The sequence below is a fragment of the Psammomys obesus genome, unplaced genomic scaffold, assembly GCF_907164565.1.
Source record: "Psammomys obesus unplaced genomic scaffold, mPsaObe1.curated_primary_1811, whole genome shotgun sequence".
NCBI lineage: Eukaryota > Metazoa > Chordata > Mammalia > Rodentia > Muridae > Psammomys > Psammomys obesus.
This window is the reverse complement of record NW_026590062.1, coordinates 16860280-16884197: the sequence shown is the minus strand read 5'-3', so window position 1 is coordinate 16884197 and position 23918 is coordinate 16860280. Positions and strand designations below refer to the sequence as shown.

The following is a 23918-nucleotide window of genomic DNA, read 5'->3' as shown; positions in this document are numbered from 1 at the left end:
TAGCTATTACCTCAATTAGTGGTTCTGGACACCATTTTTTTATTTTATTTTTTTGGTTAGACCTAGTGAGCTTAGTTTACAAGATGTCAGCCTGCAAGGAAGCCAGCAGTCTGGACCCTTGCAATATATAGCTCTTTCTTTTTCTCTCTTACTCTTCTTCTTCTTTGTTTTTTTCTTTTTTTTTTTTACCATTTATCTATCTATCTATCTATCTATCTATCTATCTATCTATCTATCTATCTATCTATTTATTTATTTATTTATCTATACAGTTTATTCACTTTAAATCCCAGCTGTAGCCCCTGCCCTCATCCCCCCTCATTCTCTCCCAATCCCACCCTCCCTCCTTCTTCTTCTCCCATTCCCCTCCCCAAGTCCACTGATAGGGGAGGACCTCCTCCCCTTCCATCTGACCCTAGTCTATCAGGTCTCATCAGGACTGGCTGCATTGTCTTCCTCTGTGGCCTGGTAAGGCTCTCCCCTGCCCCCTTCAGGGGGGAGGTGATCAGAGAGTCCAGGCTGGGCTCTTTCAATTTGAGTTTTTCCAGTTCCATAGAAGGGTTTGATGAGTAGTATGAGGTCAAAGGTTGCTGTCTCTAGAGTCTGATGATGAACATGAAGAGAAGGGGGGTGTAACAGCCAGGAGGAGAAGGATTAAGAGAGGTGGGAAGAGAAGTGGACAAGGGTTATCTTTCCTCTGGAACCATCCAAGAACGCTTGGCTTCCTAGTTCCCTGGTAGAGGGAGGCCCATTCAATTGGGGCATAAGAGCAGGTTTCTCAGAGGCAAAGTAGGATCCTTTCCTGGATGCAGGCGAATAAATGCCAGACTAAGGCTGGCATCCATCTGAATATTTGCCTTTGCTATCGATAGTTTCTTAGTAGTACTCTCTCTCTACTTTCCTCTCCTGTCAGTCATATGAGTGGCTCCATTTCCAAGTGTGACAGACCAACTGAAAAAAGACCCAAGGGCCATGCTCTGACTTCATCTGTTCCTTCTATCCTTCCAGGACCCCCAGCCCCACCACAAGATGTCACTGTCCACGCTGGGGCCACAGCTGCCTCTGTTCAGGTCTCCTGGAAGCCCCCTCCACTGACTCCCACCGGACTGTCCAATGGAGCAAATGTCACAGGATACGGCGTGTATGCCAAAGGGCAGAGGGTGAGCATGGAGTGTGAAGCCCCACCTTGCAAGGACAGGCTTATGGAGGGAGGGGACAAATTCTCAGGGGCAGAAATTGAGGATCTTCCAGCTCCAAGTCTCCACCAGCCTTCGTGAGATCCCAGCTAGGTCTTTACTCTGAGGGACTGACTGCCACAAGTCTGAGGGTGGAGAAGTCCTCGCCTTTTTTGGTTCGCAACTGGGTCCTGCGTCCTCTCTTCTCCCTCACCAATGCCCTGTTCCACCAAACACTGACACTTCACCTCTGAATTCACCAGCATCAGGCTCCTAGACAATGATTGGCTTGCCAGTTTTAACAGACTGTTCTTTGTCAACTTAAGACCCACCTAGCAGCCTTCTAGTTACAGGTGGCCAGATCTGGACTCTGAGAAATAGTTGCATCTCTGACTCCATTGAGTGGAGAACCCACCATCTCAGCCTGCCATCCATGTCCTGGCACATGAAGCAGAAATTCTATTCTGAGGAAGTCTCTAGAAAGCTTCTGTTCATCAGTACCCTGTTGTCTTAGTTAAAGTTTCGATTGCTAGGAAGAGACATCATGACCATGACAACTCTTTTTTTTTCTTCTTCTTCTTTTTTAAGATTTATTTTTTAATTAATTACAGTTTATTCACTTTGTATCCCAGCTATAGCCCCCTCCCCTTTCCTCTCCCAGTCCCACCCTTCCTCTCTCTTCTTCTCCCATTCCCCTCCGCCAGTCCACTGATAGGTAAGGTCTTCCTCCTTTTCCATCTGACCCTAGCCTATCAGGTCTCATCAGGACTGGCTGCATTGTCTTCCTCTGTGGCCTGGTAAGGCTGCTCCCCCCGTCACAGGGGAGGTGATCAAAGGGTCAGCCACTGAGTTCATGCCAGAGACAGTCCCTGTTCCCATTACTAGGGAACCCACTTGAACACTGAACTGCCATGAGCTACATCTGTGCAGGGGTTCTAGCCATGGCAATTCTTATAAAGGAAAACATTTAATTGGGGCTGGCTCACAGTTGAGAGATTTAATCCATTATCAACAAAATGGCATGAAGTATGGTGACACACAGGCAGACATGGTGTTGGAGAGGTAGCAGAGAATTCAACAGAAAGAAGGAAGAGAGAGATACTGAGCCTGGCTGGAGCATCTGAAATCTAAACCCCAAACTCACTGACAGACTTCTGCCAGCAAGGCCACACCTCCTGATAGTACTACTTCCTGCTGACTAAGCATTCAAGCTCATGAGCCCCTGGGGACCATTCCTGCTCAAACCACCTCAACCGTTGCCACCACATTCTTCTTTTCCATGACAGGCTGTTTGACTTGAGTGTGAGGGCCCTAGCCACTTCTCACCTGATTCACCTTTTGCGGGCTGTAGGCTCTCACATCGCATGCTCTATGATCTTTGAAAGCAGATTCCATGCACTTCCAGAAAGCCCACTTGCTCTACTCTTTCCCCCTCCCCTCCATCGGGGGCAGTAAGCAAGCTCCCATTCAGAGCCCCATGAGACCCTGCATCTGATCCAGAGATGGAGGAAGGAGGTTCTGCTGCTGTGATCTCACAGCATACCTGGGTCCTGGGCTCCCATCTCGGCTTTGCCAGTTCTGCGAGTGGCCTGGGCCAGATGTTGGGCTAAAGATATTGGTCTTCTTCTGCCAGACATGTGGCTATAAGAGGCCACCACTGGGTCAGAATGTGCTGACAGTCTGTGACAAGGCTTTGTCTGTGTGCAGGTGGCTGAGGTCATCGCGCCCACAGCAGACAGCACGGTGGTGGAGCTGGTACGGCTGAGAAGCCTGGAGGCCAAGGCCGTGAGTGTGCGCACCCTGTCTGCGCAGGGGGAGTCCGTGGATTCTGCCCTCGCCACCATTCCCCCTGACCTCCTGGTGCCTCCAGCCCCCCACCCGAGGACTGCTCCCCCACCAAAGCCATTAGCAAGCGACACGGATACCAAAGACCAGCACCTGGGCCCCCACGTCAGAGTGGACGAATCCTGGGAGCAGAGCCGGACACCCGGACCTACCCACGGCCACATGTTGGAGCCACCTGACATGCATAGCGCCGGCCCAGGTAGAAGGTCACCTTCACCCAGCCGGATCCTTCCTCAGCCACAGGGAGCCCCTGTGTCGACCACCGTCGCCAAGGCCATGGCCCGTGAGGCTGCACAGAGGGTGGCTGAGAGCAACAGGGTAAGTTGTATCTTCCTACCAGGCTGGTGGCCCCTGGACTCTTGGGGTGGGGTGTGACCCCTACACCTGGCAGCTAGAGACTGACCTATCAACGAGTACTCTAGACCTCACCCTAGCACTGTTGTCCTGAAATGGGCAGAGCCTGTTTTCTTTTCTTCCTGGGGTGGAGGAGGAGGTATTGGAACTGTGGAGATTGAGTGAGGTTAGGGCGTGCTTTCAATGTGAGCAATGAGATGTGCACTCTGAAGCCACCTATAAGGTGCTCCTCCCCACCAGGCCTGGGTGAGTCAGACCCAGGACCGAACTGGCCCAGGACCCTCCCATCTCTCCCAGGTCTCCACTTGCCACATGCCCAAATGTTTGTGGCAAGCCTGAGGAGACTTCACTGAGGAGGCAGCAGGACCTACCAGCAGGATCCTCTTATTGTCAGGCTGTCCTGTGGATCTCAACAGGATGGTGATCCCTGGGACCATCTGCTAAGGCCGAGGCACTCTCTCCCATTAGGCTGCATCTGGCCAGGGCCCAGTCAGGAGAGGGAGGATCTACAGCCCAGGGTGAGCACTGGCGTTGCAGGTGCCTGACAGGATATGTCTAATACACGTTGAGCCCTGTGTATCCCCACGAGGGCACAGAACTACCATGACCCCAAGGCCCTGCACCTCTTAAGAAACTAGAGCACCAGACTGTCTGTGAAATCTTATTTGCTCAACAGTGGCTACTGATACTTAACACACATACACACGAACTTGGGGCCTCTGCTTGAAGGGTGCATCTAGTCTTTGCTACTTTGTGGGTTCTTCTTTTTTCATACTTTACTCCCCTGGTTTCACTCACTAGATAGGAGAAAAAGGAGAAAGGAGAAAAAGAGACATAGAGACAGAGACAAAGACAGACAGACATGCAGAATCCCTGAATCTAATTTCTTACTTCTTCGCTTGTAACTGGTTTTTGCTACTTGGTGGGTTCTTTTTCCCACTCTTTATTGCTCCATTTAACTCCCTGTCACTGGATAGGAGAGAAAGAAGGATAGAGGAGAGAGAGATGGAGAGAGAGGGGAAAAGAGAGGGAGGGAGAGAGATCCTTGAATCTAATTTTTTTCTTCTTGTTTCTTCTTTGAGGACAGCTACTAACAAGCTGCCACCTACTCCCCTAAATGGTCAACAACCACCAAACCTGCCTCTTGGGGCCTAGCATTTGTATATCCTCTGGAAAGTTCCCGAAATTCCAACGATCACACAGTCACACAACTATCTGTAGCTGGCAAAACCATTCCTCTGCTAGAGCATTAGGCAAATCATAGTCAGCTAATTCAGACAGTCCGAAGCAGTCCCATATCCCTAAACCTGGGATTAAAGTGAAAAAATATTCTTAAAGTATTTCTGTATTTTTTTTAAAGAAACCAAAAATTCAAAATTCTCAGAGGTGCTCTGAGGCTCAGTGAGGCAGGAATCAGGCCTGCATTGGGATCACTGGGTGATATAGCTGAGGGCCCAGTGCAGCCTCAGAGCAGCTCCCAAGAGAGCCCAGCAGCTGCTAGGCTGGGCCAAAGATCCTTCCCAGGCTCCTGCTTCAATGCCATGGTCACTGTCCAAACTAAAGCCAGGTGAGGCAAGCAATGGAAGACAAAGTTTTCCACTGAGGTCTATTATAAAAGTATCTTCTGTTCACCTGCTTTCAGTGTTTCCGAAGATTATTGCCTCCATTAGTTAACCTAGCTCTAGTCCCGGAAGCTTCTAGCCTCCATACAATCCAACCTAGAAGGTTTTTAGCCTCTGAGACTTACTGCAGAATAGGCTCACCCTTTCTTGTTCTTTCTGAGCTCTGAGCTGGCTGGTTCAAGTCAGCTGTTCTGGCTCAAACTCCTCTTCCAGCTGACTTATTCAATCTGGCTTTTCTCTTGGCTCCTGCATTGCTCTGCTTGGCCTCAAACTAATTCCAGCAATCTTTTCTAATCTTCTGGCTCCTCAATCTCCAGCTCATTTGGTCTTCACCCGTGTCTAGCTTGTTCTCTCTCTGCAGCCTGTCTCCCTATTACTGTCCAGGTAAAACTGCCTCCTCCCTCTCTCTTATTCTGTGTTGCTCCCTTAAATAGCTTCTGTTTCCTCTCTATTCTCAGTGAGAGCTGGGTGTAATCCTATTCTATCAAATCATTCTCTGACTTGTCACTTTTTCTGCTATTCAATTAAACATCATTTTCAAACATGGGTGCTATCTTCTACAAACTAACTTTACCTTCATCATTTGGGATTAAAGGCATGTACCACCACAGGTGGACCTAAGCTTTTCCTTACCTGAAACTTGCTCTATACCAGGCTTCCCTTGAACTCCAATCTATTTGCCTCTGTCTGCTGGATTAAAGGTGTGCTTGTATTCCAGCCAGATCTCACAGGCCTAGAAGATCATTGGATATGATCTCTTGTCAGAGCAGCCACAATCTGAATTAAGATTCCTCTATAGTCTATGGTTCCCTCTAGTGAAGCAGAGAGTGACCCAGGCCTCAGGGATGGGAGAGGCAAGGGGATAGCTGGCTTTGGGAAGGGTGGACCTCATGTGGAACCACCTGCCAGCAGCAGCCTGGAGTCATGTGCTTAAGTCATGTGCACAGCTCAGCATCTGTTTTGCATCTGCCCTGAGGGAGGCTGCAGGGCTCCCAGGGTACCTCTGGGAACCTCTGTGCCCGCCTCAGCACTTGGGGCCCAGGAGAACAGCATGTCCCCCACCCTCTCCATCCCCTCCCCATATGCCTGCTCATCTTTGTCCCTTTCTCTTTCCAAGTTAGAGAAAAGGAGCCTGTTTCTAGAGCAAAGCAGTGCTGGGCAATATGCCAACTCAGATGAGGAGGATGGCTATGCCTCCCCCGAGGTCAAGAGGAGAGGCACGTCTGTGGATGACTTCCTGAAAGGGTCAGAGCTGGGCAAGCAGGTGAGAGCGTACCCCTGCATCAGCCCTTGGCTGGCCGAGGCTTTAGCAGGATGCATAGGAGTTTAAAGGCATGAGGACGTTGCCCCAACCTGCCCTGGGTGTGCCCATGTGCTCAGATATGCCTGTGTGTGCCCAAGCATAAGAGTGTCTGTGTGCACACGCATTTGTGTATGCACTTGTGCTTATTTGGTGTGCATGTGTGTGTATGAGTGTGCATGGTGTGTATGTTCCTGTCTGTCATGCCTGTGCATGTTTATGTGTGGTGTTGCTTGATATGTATGTTCCTGTGTGTGCACCTGTGGATACATGTAAGTGCTTATGTGTGTATATGTGAAAATGTGTTCCTGTGTGTCTATGTAGGTGCACATGTGTGTGTGTTTCTATGTATTTCTATGTATGCTTGTGTGTGTGTGCGCATATCTACTTGTCTGTTTGGTATGTAAGGACATGAGTGTGTTTATTTGTGTGCTGGTATATGGAGCATGTGCACATGGGCTTGCTATGTGAGTATATGCAACTGAATTCCTGTGTATCATTGTGTACATGTGTATGAGTGCTTGTGTATGGAGTTGTGTGTGCATGTGTGTGTGGATGTGGACATGCATGTGCACATCAGCAGTGTTCCTGTACATTTATGTGTCTCTGTAAGGGTATGTGCCTGTCAGCATGTTTCTACGTCTGTTCTTGTGTGCACATATATATGCAGACAAGCTTGTGTCTCTGTATGTATGTGCACATATGTGTACATTTGTTTGCTTTACAAAGGTTCCTTTCAAGCCCTCAGTGTCACCCTATGTGACCTCCTGCCCTGTTGTGTCCTTTTGTGTGACCTTGTACACATGGGTGCCCTGGCTCTCAGCCACCTGGATTGGCAGTGTTGGGTTTGAGCCTCTGTTCAGCTAGAGAAGTAGAGAAGCAGAGACTTGACAGAGCGGAAATTGAGCGTCATCTGATGTGACTTATCAATGCTGCATGCTCTGTCTCCTTCAGAGTCCAGGATCTTCACGCCTGTCAGAGTGGGGTGACCTGTGCTGTCCTCTCTCTGCTGCCTAGACAACGTTGTCGGGTCAGGTTTTGTTTCCCTCACCAAGACAAGCTGTGCATATTGTACCTTGTCACATGGGCTCTACAAACTGGAAAATATGGATCCAGGACTCAGGCAGGATAGTCTGGGAGCCTGTGGTGTGCACAAGATGTCCCATCAGGGGCTGGAGAGATAGCTCAGTGGTTAAGAATAGTTTATTTTTTTTTGGAGGTTGGATTCCTGGCACCCACATGGTGGCTCACAACCATCTGTAACTCCACAGGCAATAGCAAACATATAGAGTACAGACATACATGTAGGCAAAACACCCATACACATAAAAATAGAAAGCAAGTAAGAAGGAAGGAAGGAAGGAACGAAGGAAGGAAGGAGTCCCATCTGTGTTCCTTTTTGACCATAGCCCCACTGTTGCCATGGAGATGAGTACCACACAGAGAGCAGCCGGGGCTCAGACCTGTCGGACATCATGGAGGAGGATGAGGAGGAGCTATACTCAGAGATGCAACTGGAGGATGGGGGCCGACGTCGGCCCAGTGGTACCTCTCACAACGCCCTCAAGGTGAGCACTAAGCTCATGACAGGGCGCCCACATCTGGGGGATGCTCCATTCTGCCTTTTTGCTGGGATGATTCCATGGTTGCATTCAGGAGTAACCTGCTGTCCCTGTCTGCTTTGCCAAGAGGTCTGGGTACTGGAGTTTGGGGGATCCATTTGGAACCCCTGAACACAGCCAGTACTGTAGTGGGAATAAAATTACAAGCAGCAGAACTAACCCAAGCCTTACATGCTCAGATAACAGGGGCAGACCTTTCCCCACAAAGGTCTCTGGAGGGGTTTTGGGGACCTCCATGAGGCCCTGCATGATACGGCTCACACGGTTCCCCGTGCCACTCCTCCAGCAGGTCCCACACAGCCCTCTCCTGAAGCTGAGATTCCAACCCGTTCTAGGCTGTGCTCCAGAGCAAGAGCCAAGCTGAAAGTGCTCACGGGTGGGTCGGGGAAAGGCATCCACCTGAGCCTTCCTTCTGGGTTAGCACTGAACTAACCCAGTTCAGGGCTGGGCCACACAAAGCTTTGCAAGAGGAGGAATCCACGTGGGCTAGAGCCACACTCTGGGGGCCAGAGAAAGCCTAGGCCAGCATACTTCTGGGCCCATCACATGAGCCCCATACTGTACCGTCCATCGCTGGCGACGGGAGATTGGAAGGGTGGCTACTTCATGAGGATGGCTGGGTGGGTGGGGCCGTGAAGCTAACTTCTGCAGCTATGCATCACCTCACACTGTTCTAGACAGGAGATAAAATGCTGTCTGCTCGGGGCCTCTATGGAGACCATATGGATGTTTTCCCCATAAGGGTCCCTGGAGGGCTTTGGGGACCTCAATGAGGCCCTGCATGATACGGCTCACACACAGTTCCCTGTGCCACTCCTCCAGCAGGTCCCACACAGCCCTCTCCTGAAGCTGAGATTCTGAGCCGCTCTAGGCTCTGCTCCAGAGCAAGAGCCAAGCTGAAAGTGCTTGTGGGTGGGTCGGGGAAAGGCATGCACCTGAGCAGTCCATCTTCCAGACACTACTCTGGACACGGGGAAGCTATTAGCCTCCCAAGAGCTGCTTAACCAAGGGAGGTGCACGGAGGGGACTGTGATGGGGGAGGTGAAGCCCCACACACCTCTCACCCTCTTCTAAGCAGCGTAGCAGTATCCTAGGGGCCAGGATGGTCAGGGTAGCCACCGCCGCGTGCCATTCACCAACCCACAGGGCTTCTTACGGGTGTGGGGTTCACGATTCTCCTAACTAACTCCCAAGGGCAGCTGGGAGCTATGGACCCACAGCCCCATACAGCAATGACTGGCTAAGCCAAGCAGGCTTCCCAGTGGGACCAGGGAACATGACCCTTCATCCTGGACTGGCCAAGCTCAGCTGCCTACCATGTGTTACCCTCTTTTTCAGCTGTCATTCTTCACCTTCATAGTGCTCAACACACCTGAGTCCAAAATCCTTGAAGGTGGCATTATAAGGGAGAAAAATGCATGAGTCAGCAGATCCTGTGCTCCCTCACCTATGGGTGGCGGTGGCAGAAGTAAACAGTAGACTGCACTGGGTATCCGCAGACCAGTGGGGGCAGCTGGCAAGGCCGTCATGGGCACCCATCATAAGGGCACCCCCAGCTCTCAGCAGGGGATAGGAAGAGCTTTCCTAGAGTCAGCCACACTTTCCCAAGGCAGAGTACAGAGCAGTGGTTGGCATCGAGACAAAGGCGCTGGTGCTGGCGCTGGCGGGGAATGATACATGTGGAGACTCAGACCAAAGCCTGAATGCCGGAGTGTTCATATAGTGACGTCAAGAGCGGCTAGCTCTGTGCCATGTGCTGAGGCCAGATGGACCTGACGTGGTCAATTTCGGGTGTGGAGGTGGAGGACCTTGGTCCTTTGTAGGCAGCAAGTAGGCCCTGGGTCTGTTTGGCAACATTCACCAGATCACAGGTGTGCTATAAAGGACCAAGTTCCTCCTGGGGCTATTGCTTTAGCCAAGGGAATGGTGAATGGTCAGCTGGGATGCTAAGAGCTGGGAAAGAAACAGTCCAGAGGAAGGGACAGGGACAATATGGGGCCATCTCCCCCTACACTCGGCATTCAATGATGGCTGTCCTTGGGCTGTGGGAAATCAGTCATGGTGGCATGCACAAATTCCTGCCACTACTCTGGGTACCTCTTCAGCATAGGACCAGGCAAGGGCCTGGGAGCATCGTTTTCTCCCATCTGGGCCACCGTTTCTCCTTCTAGCTCACCTGCATGGTGTCTGCTCCTGACGTCCCCGCTGGCTCGTCTGTGTGCTATCCCTCACCTTCTGCTCTGCACCCACCACAAGACCCATTTGCTCCATCCCAATAGCCCCAGCAGGCATGCTGCAGGTCTCCGTGAGCAGAGGCTGCCTCACACTGGCCCCCTGCCTCGCTGCCAAGACTAATTCTGTGTGTGTTTTCTCTCCTTCCTCCACCGCCTCATGTCTGGTCATACAACCGCTCTCTCACACATGCTGTCCCCAAGAAATGCCATAAGGCTAGGAGCTTGGAAGGCACTTTCCTGGAGCAGCCCGAGTTCCCCCAACAGCCCCACCGCAGTAAGAGACTGTTCAGTATCCCTGAGGTAGCTGAGGAGGACACGGAGCATGGAGAGCCGCTGCTCAGGCAGGGCATGGGGTCCTCCAGAGCCAGGGCCTTGTTGGCCATGGAGCGTGGGTCAGCGCGGTCCTGTTGGGGACATCCAGTCCTACAGGGATCCTGGCTCCCTGCAGAGCACAGGGGCCCGGGCATCCATGTGGAGGATCTCTTTCTAGAAGACAGAGGCTGTCGGTTCAGCCGCTCCGCCACCAGGAGCCCGGACAGTGGTTTGGACTGTGGCAGTGAGGAGGAGGAGTCTCGATTTAGTTTCAGGAGCACCTCGGCCAAGTGCAGTCCAGGCCCTGGTCACTGTCCCTGTAGGAGAAGCCCGAGGCCTCTGCTGGCCCGGCGGCGGACGCTGACCCGACAAAGCAGCATCGAAGAGGACTTTGGGGAGCAGGTGGACCTCAGTGACGTCATCAGGAGCGATGACACCCAGCCCAGCCCGGAGAGGCCTGTACCCAGGAGGGATGGCTGGGACGAGGCCAGCGACCACGAAGATTTTCGGGGTGTCTGGAGGAAAAGCCCAGCCATGCCCGACAGTAGGGCAGCTGAGCGTCCCCAAGTGGCAGACGGCCCTTTGGTGTGTCAAGTAACCATCCTCTGCGCGCGCTTGCCAAACCAATCCGTGCTCATCCTTTTGTTGGTTTTTGCCTTTGGTTCGGGCTTTTGCGTGCATCGGGGGACTCTCTGGGCCGCTCTCTTTGGTTCTCCCTGCATTTTTCTTTTTCATTTCTCCAGTCCCATTGCTTCCTAGTTGCTTGACCATCCTGAAGGTTTCCTTGCTTTGGAATAACAATCTCCCCCACAGAATCAGCGATGGTTACGGCTGCTTTACTTAAAGGACAACTGAATCTAAGTTTTAATTAAGGGTTAGCTGAACTGCTGAGTATCTGAACTCAGGAAACACACAATCCCCCCCCCCCCAAAATGATCCTTAGGGGCTCACGGAGGACTGCTGGTATGATCAAAAGCTTTTTGTCTTTGTTGTTTGGCTTTTTAAGGTCCTCCCCTCCTTTGGCTTTCATCTATAACTGTTTAAAAATATGGAGAATAACTAGGGAAGAAATTCATTTTTGTAAACTGTTTTCAATGTTTTTCTCACCCCAATCTTTTCCCCTCCTGTGTCTACTACACAGCAGGGGTTCATCCAAGTCTTCATTCATCTCTGTGATTATATCCTTTCTACAATATCCCCAAATGCCCTGCTCAACTGTCACTGGGCAAACAGGTTCCTCCTCGCCCCCCAGCATGGCAGCAAGCCTCCAACTGAGCTATACACTCTGTGATTTGTCCATGCCAGGCAGTGGCTGCACCCCATGGCACCCAGTCTCACCCATGGCTATAGGCTCATGCACTCTGGCTCCTGTGTCCTGGGCATGGCCTCCATCAGCCAGATTCCTAGTGACCTGCTTCCCTTTAGTCAGTTCTGACCTATTTCTAGATAGGAGGCCTCTGTTTAGGCCCAGGTTAACCAGAGAGCACAGTCAAGGCTGATAAGACATAGGCACTTCCCTGAATGTCCAGAAGCCTCCATATCCCTTCTGTATGTGGACTTTGGGAACTATGGCAGTGTATCTCTGCTAGTGACACTTGGGGTCAAAACCAAGAAGACTTACCTGAAGCAGTACCTGAGCTGTAAACCATAGTCAATTTGGTTCAAAGGATTTGGCTTCAGGAGCATCAACCAAAAGCTTCCTCCTCTGACTCATTTTTACTGCCAGCCCCACTGTGGGACCCGGATGTAGAGAGTGGGGGTTCTGGGCCCGGCTAGCATCTTCCCCAGGTCACTCAGCTAACCTTTCAGTTAAAAGCTACGTTTAGTTGCCTTTAGTGCTTCTGCTTCCAATCCGGATTGATTTGGCTTGAACACCTCCTTTCCTTCCGAGGCCAGCGATGTCTAACTACAAGCCTTCTTCTGGCTCTAGATTTTAGGAAACTCTGCTTTGATGGGGCGAGCAGACCGGATGGATCACGTGAGCCGAAGGTATTCCCACAGTGGCGGAGGTCCTCAGAGACACCGGCCAGCGATGGCTCCATCCATTGGTTAGTGGCCTGATCCATATCGTTCACTTCCTGTCTACCATGTACTTAAAAACCACTCAGGGATGACATTTTAGGACTTTGGTCCCTGTGACAAATGCCTGAGGAAAACAACTGAAGAGAAAAAGGACAAAAGGATTCAGAGTGTCAGGATTCAGTCCACCATGAGTGCGAGGGGAGAGTGACACCTGTCCCCGTGGGAAGAGAGGCAGGAGAGGAGGAGCAGGAGAGTGAGAACAAAATGTCACATCTACTGGCTTTATCCGTTTCCCTCCTGCTCCCAACCCCCCACATTCTCACACAAAGGATGCAGTTTCTCCTTTCAAAGTCCTCACTAGACCCACCATCGTAGACAAAGTCAGAGGTGTGCTTTAGTAATTTCCGAGGAGAGAGAGGTGCTGAGCTGACTGTATACCCAACGTATCCAGGTGAGCTCCAGGACCGTGTGCGTGCACAGGCCACAGTGAGGCACGCAGGTCTTGGCAGCAGCTGGAAGCTGGAAGTGTCCCCAGGGCATGTGCTCTCTTCCCTGTCCACCACAGCTCCCTCCCCGCACCATCCATCCTAATTCCATTCTCTTTACCTACTGCATGACACCCGGGCTTCAGCCAGTGGTGCCCAAAGCTGTCATTTGGTTGTTGTCACCAACCTGAGGCTGCTGCCGCCACTGACATGGAATCATGGAGACAGTAATTCGAAGTGGTGTTCATAAGGTAACAAGGATGGGGAGAAGCCAAAGAAACACATGCACACACACAAACCTGCGTACGCATACACCTGCGCACGCGCTCGAGGGCACACACCCACACCCACACCCACACCAGCAGAGACACTAAACAGTAACGGCTGGGGACAATACCAGGTTCATCATCTCAGAGCTGAGGGAAGCCTGCTCAGGTGACCCGAATTGGAAAGGATTCAAATTACAGCAGGCAGGAAGTTTTAGAACACTGTTCTTTTCCCAACCCCAAGAGGAATCCAGACAGCAGTAGGATGTCTCCCTCCTGCAGAGGCATGAAAACATGTTCTTTTGCATCTTTACAGTCTTTACCAGGCATCCTTTTACCAGTAAAAATGACATGGATTGTGATAGCTGTTTGTGCTACCAGCTGGGGATGAGGCTTCACTGGCAGAATGTGAGGCTTCAGGATTCCATCGCCACACCCACACTGACAAAATAACCCCCCCACCCAAGACCTTCCCCCACACATCAAAACCTATCCAACAACTACCAACAAAACCTGTTTTTAGTAACACAAAAGATAGCAAGAGGTGTGTGGCCAGACTAAGAAACCACAGACCCCAAGATAGCAGATCAGAGTGGGGCTCTGTGCTCTGATCCCAGTGCCCGGCCAACCAACCATGACCAAGTGAGTAGAAACTAGTTTGGACTGTCTCGTTCAGTGGGGCTTCTGTCCTGAGGCTTGAGAGTCAGGGTTAGCCCACTCAAGGTTCGGCTCAAGCTGTGCTAGCCAACTTGGCTGTCCAGTATTGGTGTTATTGTTTGACAAATGAAGGATGCAGTTCTGCTGGAGAAGATGTCACGTGGCCAAATAAACAGGCTTTTGTGAACAGCCCCCCCCCCCCAGCAGAGACACCATAAGCAGCAGTGGACACTCCTATGGGCACTGAGATACATGTCGTTTATGGAAGTAGAGTGGGATTCGTATTCTAGTCTCCCAGACCAGGAACTTAATGCCACTACCACAGCTGATCAAAGACTGAACAAGAAGACAGGGTCATCCCATGCCCATAGATATGTCAGGTGTCCTTGTCTCTGAGAGCTGGGGACAGGCTTCAAAGCCTTGTTTGGGGCCCTTGTCATTGACTCTTACGCAAGTTTTGTCTGGATTCTTAAGAGGAAGGACTCAGGTGGTTGAGGCATGTGACTGGTCCCAAAGAAAGAGTGCTGCTGTATAACAAAGACCACATCCCTCATCCTGACATTCAAAGGAGCCCATGACAGGTCCCTTTACCTCTCCTTAGTTCTTGTGGCACTTGGGAACCTATGGGAAAAACACAACTTTAATCCAGCACTTTGCATGGGGTATCCCTGTGCAGAAGGACAAACCTCTCTGCCCATGAAGGCAGAAGAAAACACCCATGTGGTAGGTCTGACACCCACCATGAAGAACTGCAGGGAGGTGGGCCAAGGGGTCAGTGACTAATAACCAGGAGTCAGGGGTCAGAGAATATATTTCTCTGATCCTTAATTCTCTTTTCATGTTAAAATAGTAGCAATTAGGGTCTGATGGCTCACTCAGCGGTTAAGAGCACTTGCTGCTCTTGTAGAGAACATGGGTCCATTTCCAAGTACCCACACAGCAACTACCTGTAACTTTAATTCCAGGGGACCTGATGCCCTCTTTTAGTATCCACAAACATACTGTACACATGCATGCATATATATATATATACACACATACATACATACATACATACATACATACATACATACATACATACAAAATAAAAAGTAAAAATTAAAAATATTAGCAAGTAGTATTTTAGAAACCTGCTATATTCCAAAAGCAACCTTTTTTTTTTCTTTCCTAATGGTAATGAAATCTTCATATCGTATTTCCCTGGGTGTATTTTTAATGGATAGTGGAGCTGCAACTGAGTAAAATACTGTGGCTATTAATATTCTGATTTCCGAAACTAAAATTAAGTAAACCGTGTTCTGCGTGACTTAAAAAGACATGCTGTTTGGTCCCCTGTCTAACAGCAGTAGGTCACTTAGTTGGCTCTCTGTTTCCAAAGGCATTTAATTGTACCTAACATTTTCCTGAGTAGTTTTGGGCCTTTGTGTTAATCTTCTCACTTACCCATCAAATGCAAGGCCTGGGGGTAGGGCGTGTATGTGTCACTTTTCTGGAAATGAATGGCCACACCCATTTGGGTATACTGCAGTCTAGCTTACTAATCAACTTGAACTCTCCCCCATTGTTTCCCATTCTCCTGATAGTTTGCAGTTGGGGGGGGGTGTTATAGCCCATCCTTCGTCCACAGGAAATGTTGAAAACTGAAAACTAACTGGAAAAAGTCTAACCCTTTAAAAGAGAAAATCCATCCCTGCCAAGAAAAGGTTGCTCGTTGCAGACAACATCAGACATTTAAGTGAGATTTGTTACATGTCAGGTGCATAAGCATTCCCGGAGGACTTAATGGTGTTTTCCAGGGGAAGTTGGCCATGGGCCTCCTTTCTTAGGCTCACACTCAGCTCCTGACCACTGACACTTGCTATCCACAGAGGAGCTGCATAATGCAACCCAAAGAAGCACAAATAACTCACAGACAGCAAATGCCAGGAAAGCCACATCCAGAAGTTGCCATCCCAAGGCTGTTCCTACAGCTGAAGCTTTTCCAACCAGGTCCCGTGACAGGGGCTGACTTGTTCTTGCAAAGCCCAGCTGGATTCAAAGTGGGGCCTCACAGCTGCCCCGGGTTCCACACATCCTGTAAGAGTGACTGTGGAAGTTCTTGTGCCAACACCACAGTGATGATATGAACAGGCTGTCAAGAATTTTGTTCCAAGCGTAAATTAAAGGTCCACAGAAAACAAAACAATGCATCACGAAGCAGCAGATTGTCTATGACATATCGTTTCAGCAACATCCATTCCAATGTAAAAAAATCAGCCTTTCATGCCGCTATTATATTTTGGTTTTGGGGGGGGGTTATTGAATATTAATTTAGAGACACATACAGACACATCATGTTTTTATTAAGGTTTGTCTTTATGAGTATTCTTAGTGCTTGCATTAAAGGGTCCCAGCATTAAAGGTTGAGAACCGCTGCCCCACTGTCCCCCCTTCTATGAAGGGCATGCCCATATACATGTTCATGCATGTGGACATAACTGGCCTCTGTATTTGCAGGCTCCACATTCTCAGGTTTGAGCTACTATAGACAGAAAATATCTGAAGGCCACTTCCACCTGTACTGAGTACACACAGACTTTTATTATTTTTTTTCACAACCCTCAGAACTGTAAAACAGGCGAGCATTGACACCCTAGTGGAAGTACCCTGGAGCCAATTAGTGTCCAGAATGGGGTGGGGGTAGGGCATGGCTGAGAGGTGGCTCAGAAGTTAAGAACATGGATTGCTCTTCCAGAGGACTCGAGCTTGATTCTAGAAACCACATCAGGAGACTCACAACCACCTGTAACTCCAGCTCTCAAAGGATCTGAGGCACCCGCACTCACTTGCACATAGCTACACATAAGCAGAAATAAATCCATTTGAAAATGTCCAAGATGAAAGTGTAAAGGGCCCCTTATTTAAGAAGCAGGGTTATTATGAAGTTTAGTGTCTGCGTGAGAGAGTCTACAGTGAGCATCCTGCCAGTATAGCTAGACAACCACCCACCTCAGGATATGTCAAGTTACACACACACACACACACACACAGAGAGAGAGAGAGAGAGAGACATTAGGATACAACAAAACCATGATTAGATACTGTAGAAGTATTCATTAATTTCCTTCCATGAAAGGTATATCTGCTGCTGGTTAAACATTCGGGTGGGAGAACAGTGCTGTTGGCCATGCTGAATTCTGAAATGTGAGAGTGACAAAAAACTTTGTAGTTAGCCTTGTGTTCTGCTGAGGACCCAAGAGGCATCTCATGGGGATCACATCTGCACTCCAAGGAGACCCAACACCTATTCTAGCAGAGCCGCTGACTCAAAGCCTCTTGTTACTATGGCCGATTTCTCTCCTCATGCTGAGCCCAAACAGACAAAGATGAGCTCACAGGGCTTCCTTTTTCATGGGTTCACTGAAACCATGTGTGAGCTGCACCCCTGAGTTGTTCCACAGGTGTCACATGATCCCTGTGCTATCTGTACCCTGCATGCTCCAGATGAATACACCGGGCGAGACCGCCTTTCTCCAGACTTCTATGATGAGTCCGAAACTGACCCTGGTGCTGAGGAGCTCCCGGCCCGCATCTTTGTAGCTCTGTTTGACTACGACCCACTCACCATGTCCCCAAATCCTGACGCTGCAGAGGAGGAGCTTCCCTTCAAAGAAGGACAGATCATCAAGGTAGTGATGGCTGCGGTGCCGTGGATTGGGGGCAAAGACTGGCAGTGGAGATAGAGCGGTGCTCATGCAAGTGTGGACAGCAGTAGCCCTTTGACCTCAAGGGCTGCTAGAGGAGGTGGCTCAGGGCTGTGAAAGCCTTGAACACAGGACAGGCATTGCATTTACTTCACCTAGGAAAGGGGGCACTGCCTTCACCTGTCTGCTTTATAGGATTGTGCATGCCTACACACCTGTGTGCCTAAGTAAGGCCTGTGTACTACATGCTCAGTCAGAGCCTGTGCTTACAGACCCTGAATCTGAAGAGCATTCGTTTCAGTGTATGACGCCTGAACCTCAAGGAGGTATACCAAAAAAGGGGAGGGAAGAGGAGGGGAGAAGCCATGGTCAGATGCCAACAGGCCTATGACTAATGCAGGTGACAGGTGGGGTTTGGAAAGTGTGTTCTACGCAGTTTTGACTTCAGGTGACTCTGCTGTCAGTGTAGCTGAGTCGGCCTATCAGAATGCTCTGATTTCCCCTGTAACTCCAGGTATATGGAGACAAAGACGCAGATGGCTTCTACCGTGGGGAGACCTGTGCCCGGCTTGGCCTCATTCCCTGTAACATGGTCTCTGAGATCCATGCGGATGATGAAGAGATGATGGACCAGCTGCTGAGACAAGGCTTCCTCCCTCTAAATACACCTGTGGAGAAAATAGGTAAGGGTGGTCCCTCATGCTTGGCTGCATTTGCACTTTGCAGCAGACCGTAGCAAGGAGCAGCTGCCGCCCCAAGAAGTGCAGGCTGCACAGCACCTCTGAGTGCCCAGTTCTCTGGAGAATTTGCTATCAAGGTTGGATAAAACACACTCTGCAGCCAATACTGCAATACACCCATGTGCTTCAGGAACATTCTTGCACCCTTGTATTTGTGCAAAGGCGGGCAAAATACAACTAAAAGTCTTTGCTTCTTATTCTAGTTTGCTTTCTGTTATGATAAGACAGTCTGACCAAAACCAACCTGAGGAGAAAAGGGTTTACTTCACCTTATGTAAGTCCGTCATTGAGAGAAGCAGGAACTAAGGCACAGATCATGATGAGCGCTGATTACTGGCTTTTTTTTAGCCTGCTTTCTTTATAACCTAGAGCCACCTGTTCAGGGGTGGCACTGGCCACCTAGGGATGTCCCCACCCCTACATTAGTCATCAATCAAAAAACAATGCCCCACAGGCTTGCTCACAGGCCAATCTGCTGGAGGCAGATCCCATGTCGATGTTTCCTCTCCACGGTGGATAGTTACATTAATAAAATGCCTTAGGTCTCTGGGGGTGGCGGATGGGAAGAAGACTAACAGGAAAACCAGTCAGCATTGCAACATGGACCCCTTTGCACAGGGCTACGGGGAACCTAGGCTCTGCTTCTTGGAGGGGAGGGCAGGAGGAGAGGGGAAGGCAGGAGTGGGCAGGAGGGGAGACCTGCCTTCTCTTCACTCAAGGGACTTTGGATTTGTAATTGGCTCAAGTCTGGAAATTGGTCAATGGACTATGATTCCCTATTACTATGATCTAATATAGCCTTTCTTTCATTTGTTCTAGAGGTTTTCTGCTTTTACAGATCAAACAATCTGAGCAGGCTTATCTATTTTGTTCATAGAAACACCAAGATTAATTAGCCTGTCTCTAAATCAGGCATCGGAGCTATTGTTTTGTTTGTGTTGTCCATAATGGTAACCGTGCTAACTTTGCCTTTGTCCGATGCTGCCATCTGGCCAACTCTGAGTGACTCAGAGGCAGCTGCCGCATCGAAAAGATCACACGCCTAGCATGTGTGATAACATGCAAAACTACCCCTGGAGCTCCTGTGCCCCTAGCAGCTGGCCCTAGCAGAGTCTCACTCTCTAGCAATTATTCACAGCTTTAGAAGCTAGGGAAGAGCCTTGTGAGTCTTATCAACTTCTGAATGTCCTTGTAATTGTAAGTTTCCTTAGCTTCCTGGCTCTTTAGAGTCTCCATCTTCTTATTAGGAAGTAGGTTTTCAATTCAAAGGAGAGCTGTGGCTCTTGCCCAGAACCTCATGGTACCTGCTAGGCTTTCCCAAGCCAAAACTGCCTGGTACCTCAGACCAGGCACTTGGACTCAGTTTGGAAGGAGTTCCTTTGTCTGAGGGAGCCCCCTTAGCATGGTGGACACAAGGGAGAACGTCACTGTGAAAGTGAACAGTCTAGGAAAAGACATGAGCTGAGACAGTCGGCCCAAGCTAGGGATGTTAGCAAGTTGTGCCCACCCTTTTGGGCACCTAGCAGGGTCACCGCTGATTTGGGAATATTCATGACTAGATCTTATGGATTTTCAGAGAGAAGCAGACGGAGCGGCCGGGGCCACTCCGTGCCCACACGAAGAATGGTAGCTCTCTACGACTATGACCCAAGGGAGAGCTCCCCGAATGTGGACGTTGAGGTACCAACCCAGAGTTCTTCCATGCTGACCCAGAACTGCTACTGGTGACTTCCTGGCTAAGCTTCTCATGGGCACCACACTTAGGCTATGTGCCTTTATGTCTTCCTCCTGAATGGTGCAGGGAGGGAGAGCCAATGGCCAGCCACCACAAGGCAAACGCAGCTCTACGTTTTCAGTTACCCATGGTCAGCTGAGGTCCAAGGATGCCAGCAGAAACCCAGAAATCATTGCTAAGTGGGCAAATGGCTGTTTTTAGCCACACTCACAAATTGCCCCACCCCATTCTACACAGCTGGGAGTCATTCTGACCTAGCGTATCACACAGGCTTGCCGCTGACAGTGCAAACATGCTCAGCCTTATTCCAGGGTGTGATCCACTTGCTCTATTGTGTTCTAAGCTCCTACTCATAGGGTGTCTAGTTTCCAACCTGTGTCATGGAGATGTATGCATAGAATACACCTGGCCTATGTGAAGCATGGTGCTCACTGGGTATGACTGAGGAGTTTGATGTCACAAGGACAGTTATAGCAGAAAATCCTCCAACTTTCCCAGCATAACTATTGGAAAAGCAACCTGTGATCCACACTTATTGGGCATGGCAATATGGACTCCCTTTTAGCAGAGAAATCAAAGTTACTTTGGCTGATGACCTTTCACATGCATATGAAAGATGAGCAAGGAGGGCTGGTGTCCTGGGGAACATGAGCCTGGAGCAGCTGGGCACCCCATGGTATGAAGGCAGAGCATGATCAGAAATAAGGAAAAAAATCTAAGAAATCAGGCTGAGGTCTTTTGCTTCCAGAGTTACCTGTCCCCAAACCAGATTGATCTGGATTCTTGACCACAGCTTTGCTGTGATGGATTATCAGCTGCCACCTGGTAAACTTTATCACTTCACTCTTGCATTTAGACACAGCTGTGCTAGTTCTCCTCCGCCAGCTTTGTGTTTCTACCTTCTGTTGTGCTCTATGGTCCATAGGGTATAAAGACAGTTGGAATTCTAGACACCGGCGCTGGTGTTTAACATTCTCTGCTGTCCCCACAATGGGACCCGACATTTAACAGATGGGTGTTGAGTTGGTGATGGGGTTGGGAGATTTTCTTGGTTCAGAAAGAGTGGTCCTCATTCTTTAGGGAATGTTCCCCCCTGTTCCAGGTATAGTTACCATGTGGCTGGATTTCCTGTGCATTACCAGGAGGTGGCGATGACCTTTAATCTACAGTGTTTCCCTCAGGCTGGGAACATACCCTGCCCCCCAGTCTGCTTCAAACAAACACCCCCATCCCTTTCCCTCCTCTCTAAGCAACCTATCCCCATCCATTGCCCTGCTCTGTATCCTGCATCATGACACAGTTGAAAGACAGGTTAATTCCCAAAGTGTAAGAACAACCCAGGGCCTTGTAGAATACCTACCATGTTGCAATATGCTCTTAGCTCTGTCTTCTGTCTTTGCAGGCTGAACTTCCATTTTGCACAGGAGACATTATTACTGTTTTTGGTGAAATCGATGAAGATGGATTTTATTATGTAAGTTTTTGGAACATCAAGAAATGCTGTTCATTTTGCAGGTCCCAACCCCTGGTTTGTGTATGCTTTCTCTCTCTCTCTCTCTCTCTCTCTCTCTCTCTCTCTCTCAACACATGAGCTGTGATATGACTATGTCATGTTCTGAAGCATTTGTCTGCTTGCTGCCTCTCTCAGCTGAGTTCTCTTTTGTATATAATGTAGAAATCTGGGGGCCAAAGTGACATGGCTGTAGCCCTGCTACTTGTAAGGCTGAGGCAGGATTGTAAGTTTAAGGAAAACTGGGCTATAGAGTTAGACCCTGTTCAGAAACAGAAAAGAGACACAGGGCAGGGAGGAAGCAATGGAAGAAAAGGAGAGAGATGGTGGGAGGGAGGGATGGAGGAATGAAGAACGAGAAAAAAGAAAAGGAGGGAGGAAGGGAAGGAAGCCTGCACTATGGTCTCTCATTGCTCTCTACTAATTACAGTATTTTTTGTGTCTACAATCTGTAGACAAAGCAAACACAAAATTGCAACCGTCCAAACATTTACAAAAACAATTTGATTTTCTAGGTTATTTATGGCCTGGGTGGTGGGTTTTCTTTCATGGAGAATAGGAAGTATAAACAAAACAAACAGGTGGACCAGCCTGGCTTCCCAGCTCCCACCACCCACAGCCAGACACTAGAGAGTCACTCTCCCTGCTCATTCATTGCCTGTATCAGCCATGGCACCTCCCATGCAGATAGTTCTACAGCTCTCTAATGTTTTCTGGGCAATAAGGGAGGCCAGACACAGGGTGGGATTAACTTCCTGCTTCTGTAATTGGATGTCCTCTGCATGCCTCCCACCTCCTGTAGCCACTCTCTGTGGCTGCTCCCCATGACCATCCATCTATGGGCCCCTGAACACAATTGGGAGTCTTGCTGCTCCATGTCCCAGAGGCCCCTTCCCCACAGCCTCAGGCATGTAGGTTGTCAGAGCTCTGGTCCTCCGAGCTGCCAAGATTTCACAGCAGCTTGTGGTGGGATAGCCACAACCGCTTGTAGGTTTCCGTGCGATAGCCACACCTTCTTTCACAGAATGGCAATGTCTTCCACGGTCTGCTCTTTACCTTTTTGCTTTGAGTACAGTTTTAGTCTATGAATTTGAATCAGGTCACAGTTCACTGTCTGTTCATGGCTCATCACACTGATGAAAACAGCTACTCTTATTTCTTCAGTTCTGAGCTTATTTCTCACATGTGAACATGTGGCTATGTTTACTTTTTTTTTTTTTTTTTTTGAGTTAGAAGATTACAAAGATCATTTCTAAAAGAACCCATCCTGGGGCTAGAGAGCTAGCTCAGAGCTTAACAACCTTGCTTCTCTTGCAGAGGACCCACATTTGATTCCCAGCACCCATGCTCAGTGGCTTACAAAAGTCTATAACTCCAGCTCCCTCTTCTAGCCTCCTCAATTGACACTGCACACATGTAGCATATATTCTCTCTCTCTCTCTCTCTCTCTCTCACACACACACACACATGCACAAATGGAAATAAAAATACTTTTTAAAGAAAGCTGCTCTACATTGTATACACTAAATCCCACTTGCATGGAGGATTGCATCGACTGTAGTTCTTGACTCTGCTCTTTCCATCTCTTTGTTCTATACTGTATTTTATAATATATGCAGGGGAATAAATTCATAGTGAGCCTTGCCCCTACCACACAGCCTTAGCACTCTGCTTAGAGAAAGCCTATGTCATATTTAGGTTAGGCTCAGGGAAAACTCTACCTGTCATCTAGCAAAAGACAAAGAAATTTATTCTTGTTTTTTTTTTTTTTTTTTAATATAGTCTTTAAATCATTCTTAAGAATGCATGGATCTTAAGGTTATTCTCTACCTCAGGCTTTAGTTCACTTTTTCGTTTTGAGATATGGTCTCTCTATACTGTTTAGGTTGGCCTTGTACTTGCCCCAGCCTCCTGAGTGGCTGAGTCACAGCCCATGCCACTAGGCCTGGCTGTAGATGACTGTCATTGGCTGCACAGAATCCATCTTGGGAATGTGTGTGTCCTCCATGAACTACTGTCCTGAAGTGTGTTTGTATCTGCTGTCATCAGCCGATTCTCTAGAGTGGTGGCTGTTTGTCTCCGATGTTTATGCCCGTCATCTCCATTTGCGATCTTACTGTCATAACAATGTTGAATGACTCACCTGGAGTGGCCAGCCTGTTACTCGCCACAGAAGTCAGTAGCACGCTTCTATGTCACACCTGTCTACACAGGGAAGACCTCCATCTTCTTGATAAACAGGGCTGTCCTGGACTCACCTTATAGACCAGGTTGGTCTTGAACTTAAGAGATCCACCTGCCTCTGCCTCCTGAGTATTGGAATTACAGGCGTGTACCACTGTGCCCAGCTTTCCCG

The 23918-nt window shown here is 49.2% G+C and overlaps 1 protein-coding gene across 10 annotated transcripts in view; it reads left to right on the top strand.

Annotated features, from left to right (window-relative positions):
* Rimbp2 (RIMS binding protein 2) overlaps window positions 1–23918 on the top strand; it is a 175658-nt gene that overhangs the window by 141029 nt on the left and 10711 nt on the right. For 6 of the 10 annotated variants that reach the window (XM_055605908.1, XM_055605904.1, XM_055605907.1 and 3 more), the window contains 10 exons: window positions 1009–1160; window positions 2883–3338; window positions 6114–6260; window positions 7706–7864; window positions 10354–11049; window positions 12395–12512; window positions 17378–17562; window positions 18092–18260; window positions 19894–19997; window positions 21455–21526. In XM_055605908.1, coding sequence (XP_055461883.1) covers window positions 1009–1160; window positions 2883–3338; window positions 6114–6260; window positions 7706–7864; window positions 10354–11049; window positions 12395–12512; window positions 17378–17562; window positions 18092–18260; window positions 19894–19997; window positions 21455–21526 — 2258 coding nt within the window. Of the gene's footprint in view, window positions 1–1008; window positions 1161–2882; window positions 3339–6113; window positions 6261–7705; window positions 7865–10353; window positions 11050–12394; window positions 12513–17377; window positions 17563–18091; window positions 18261–19893; window positions 19998–21454; window positions 21527–23918 lie in introns of those variants that run through there. The other 4 variants (XM_055605911.1, XM_055605913.1, XM_055605912.1 and 1 more) reach the window with 2 other exon arrangements.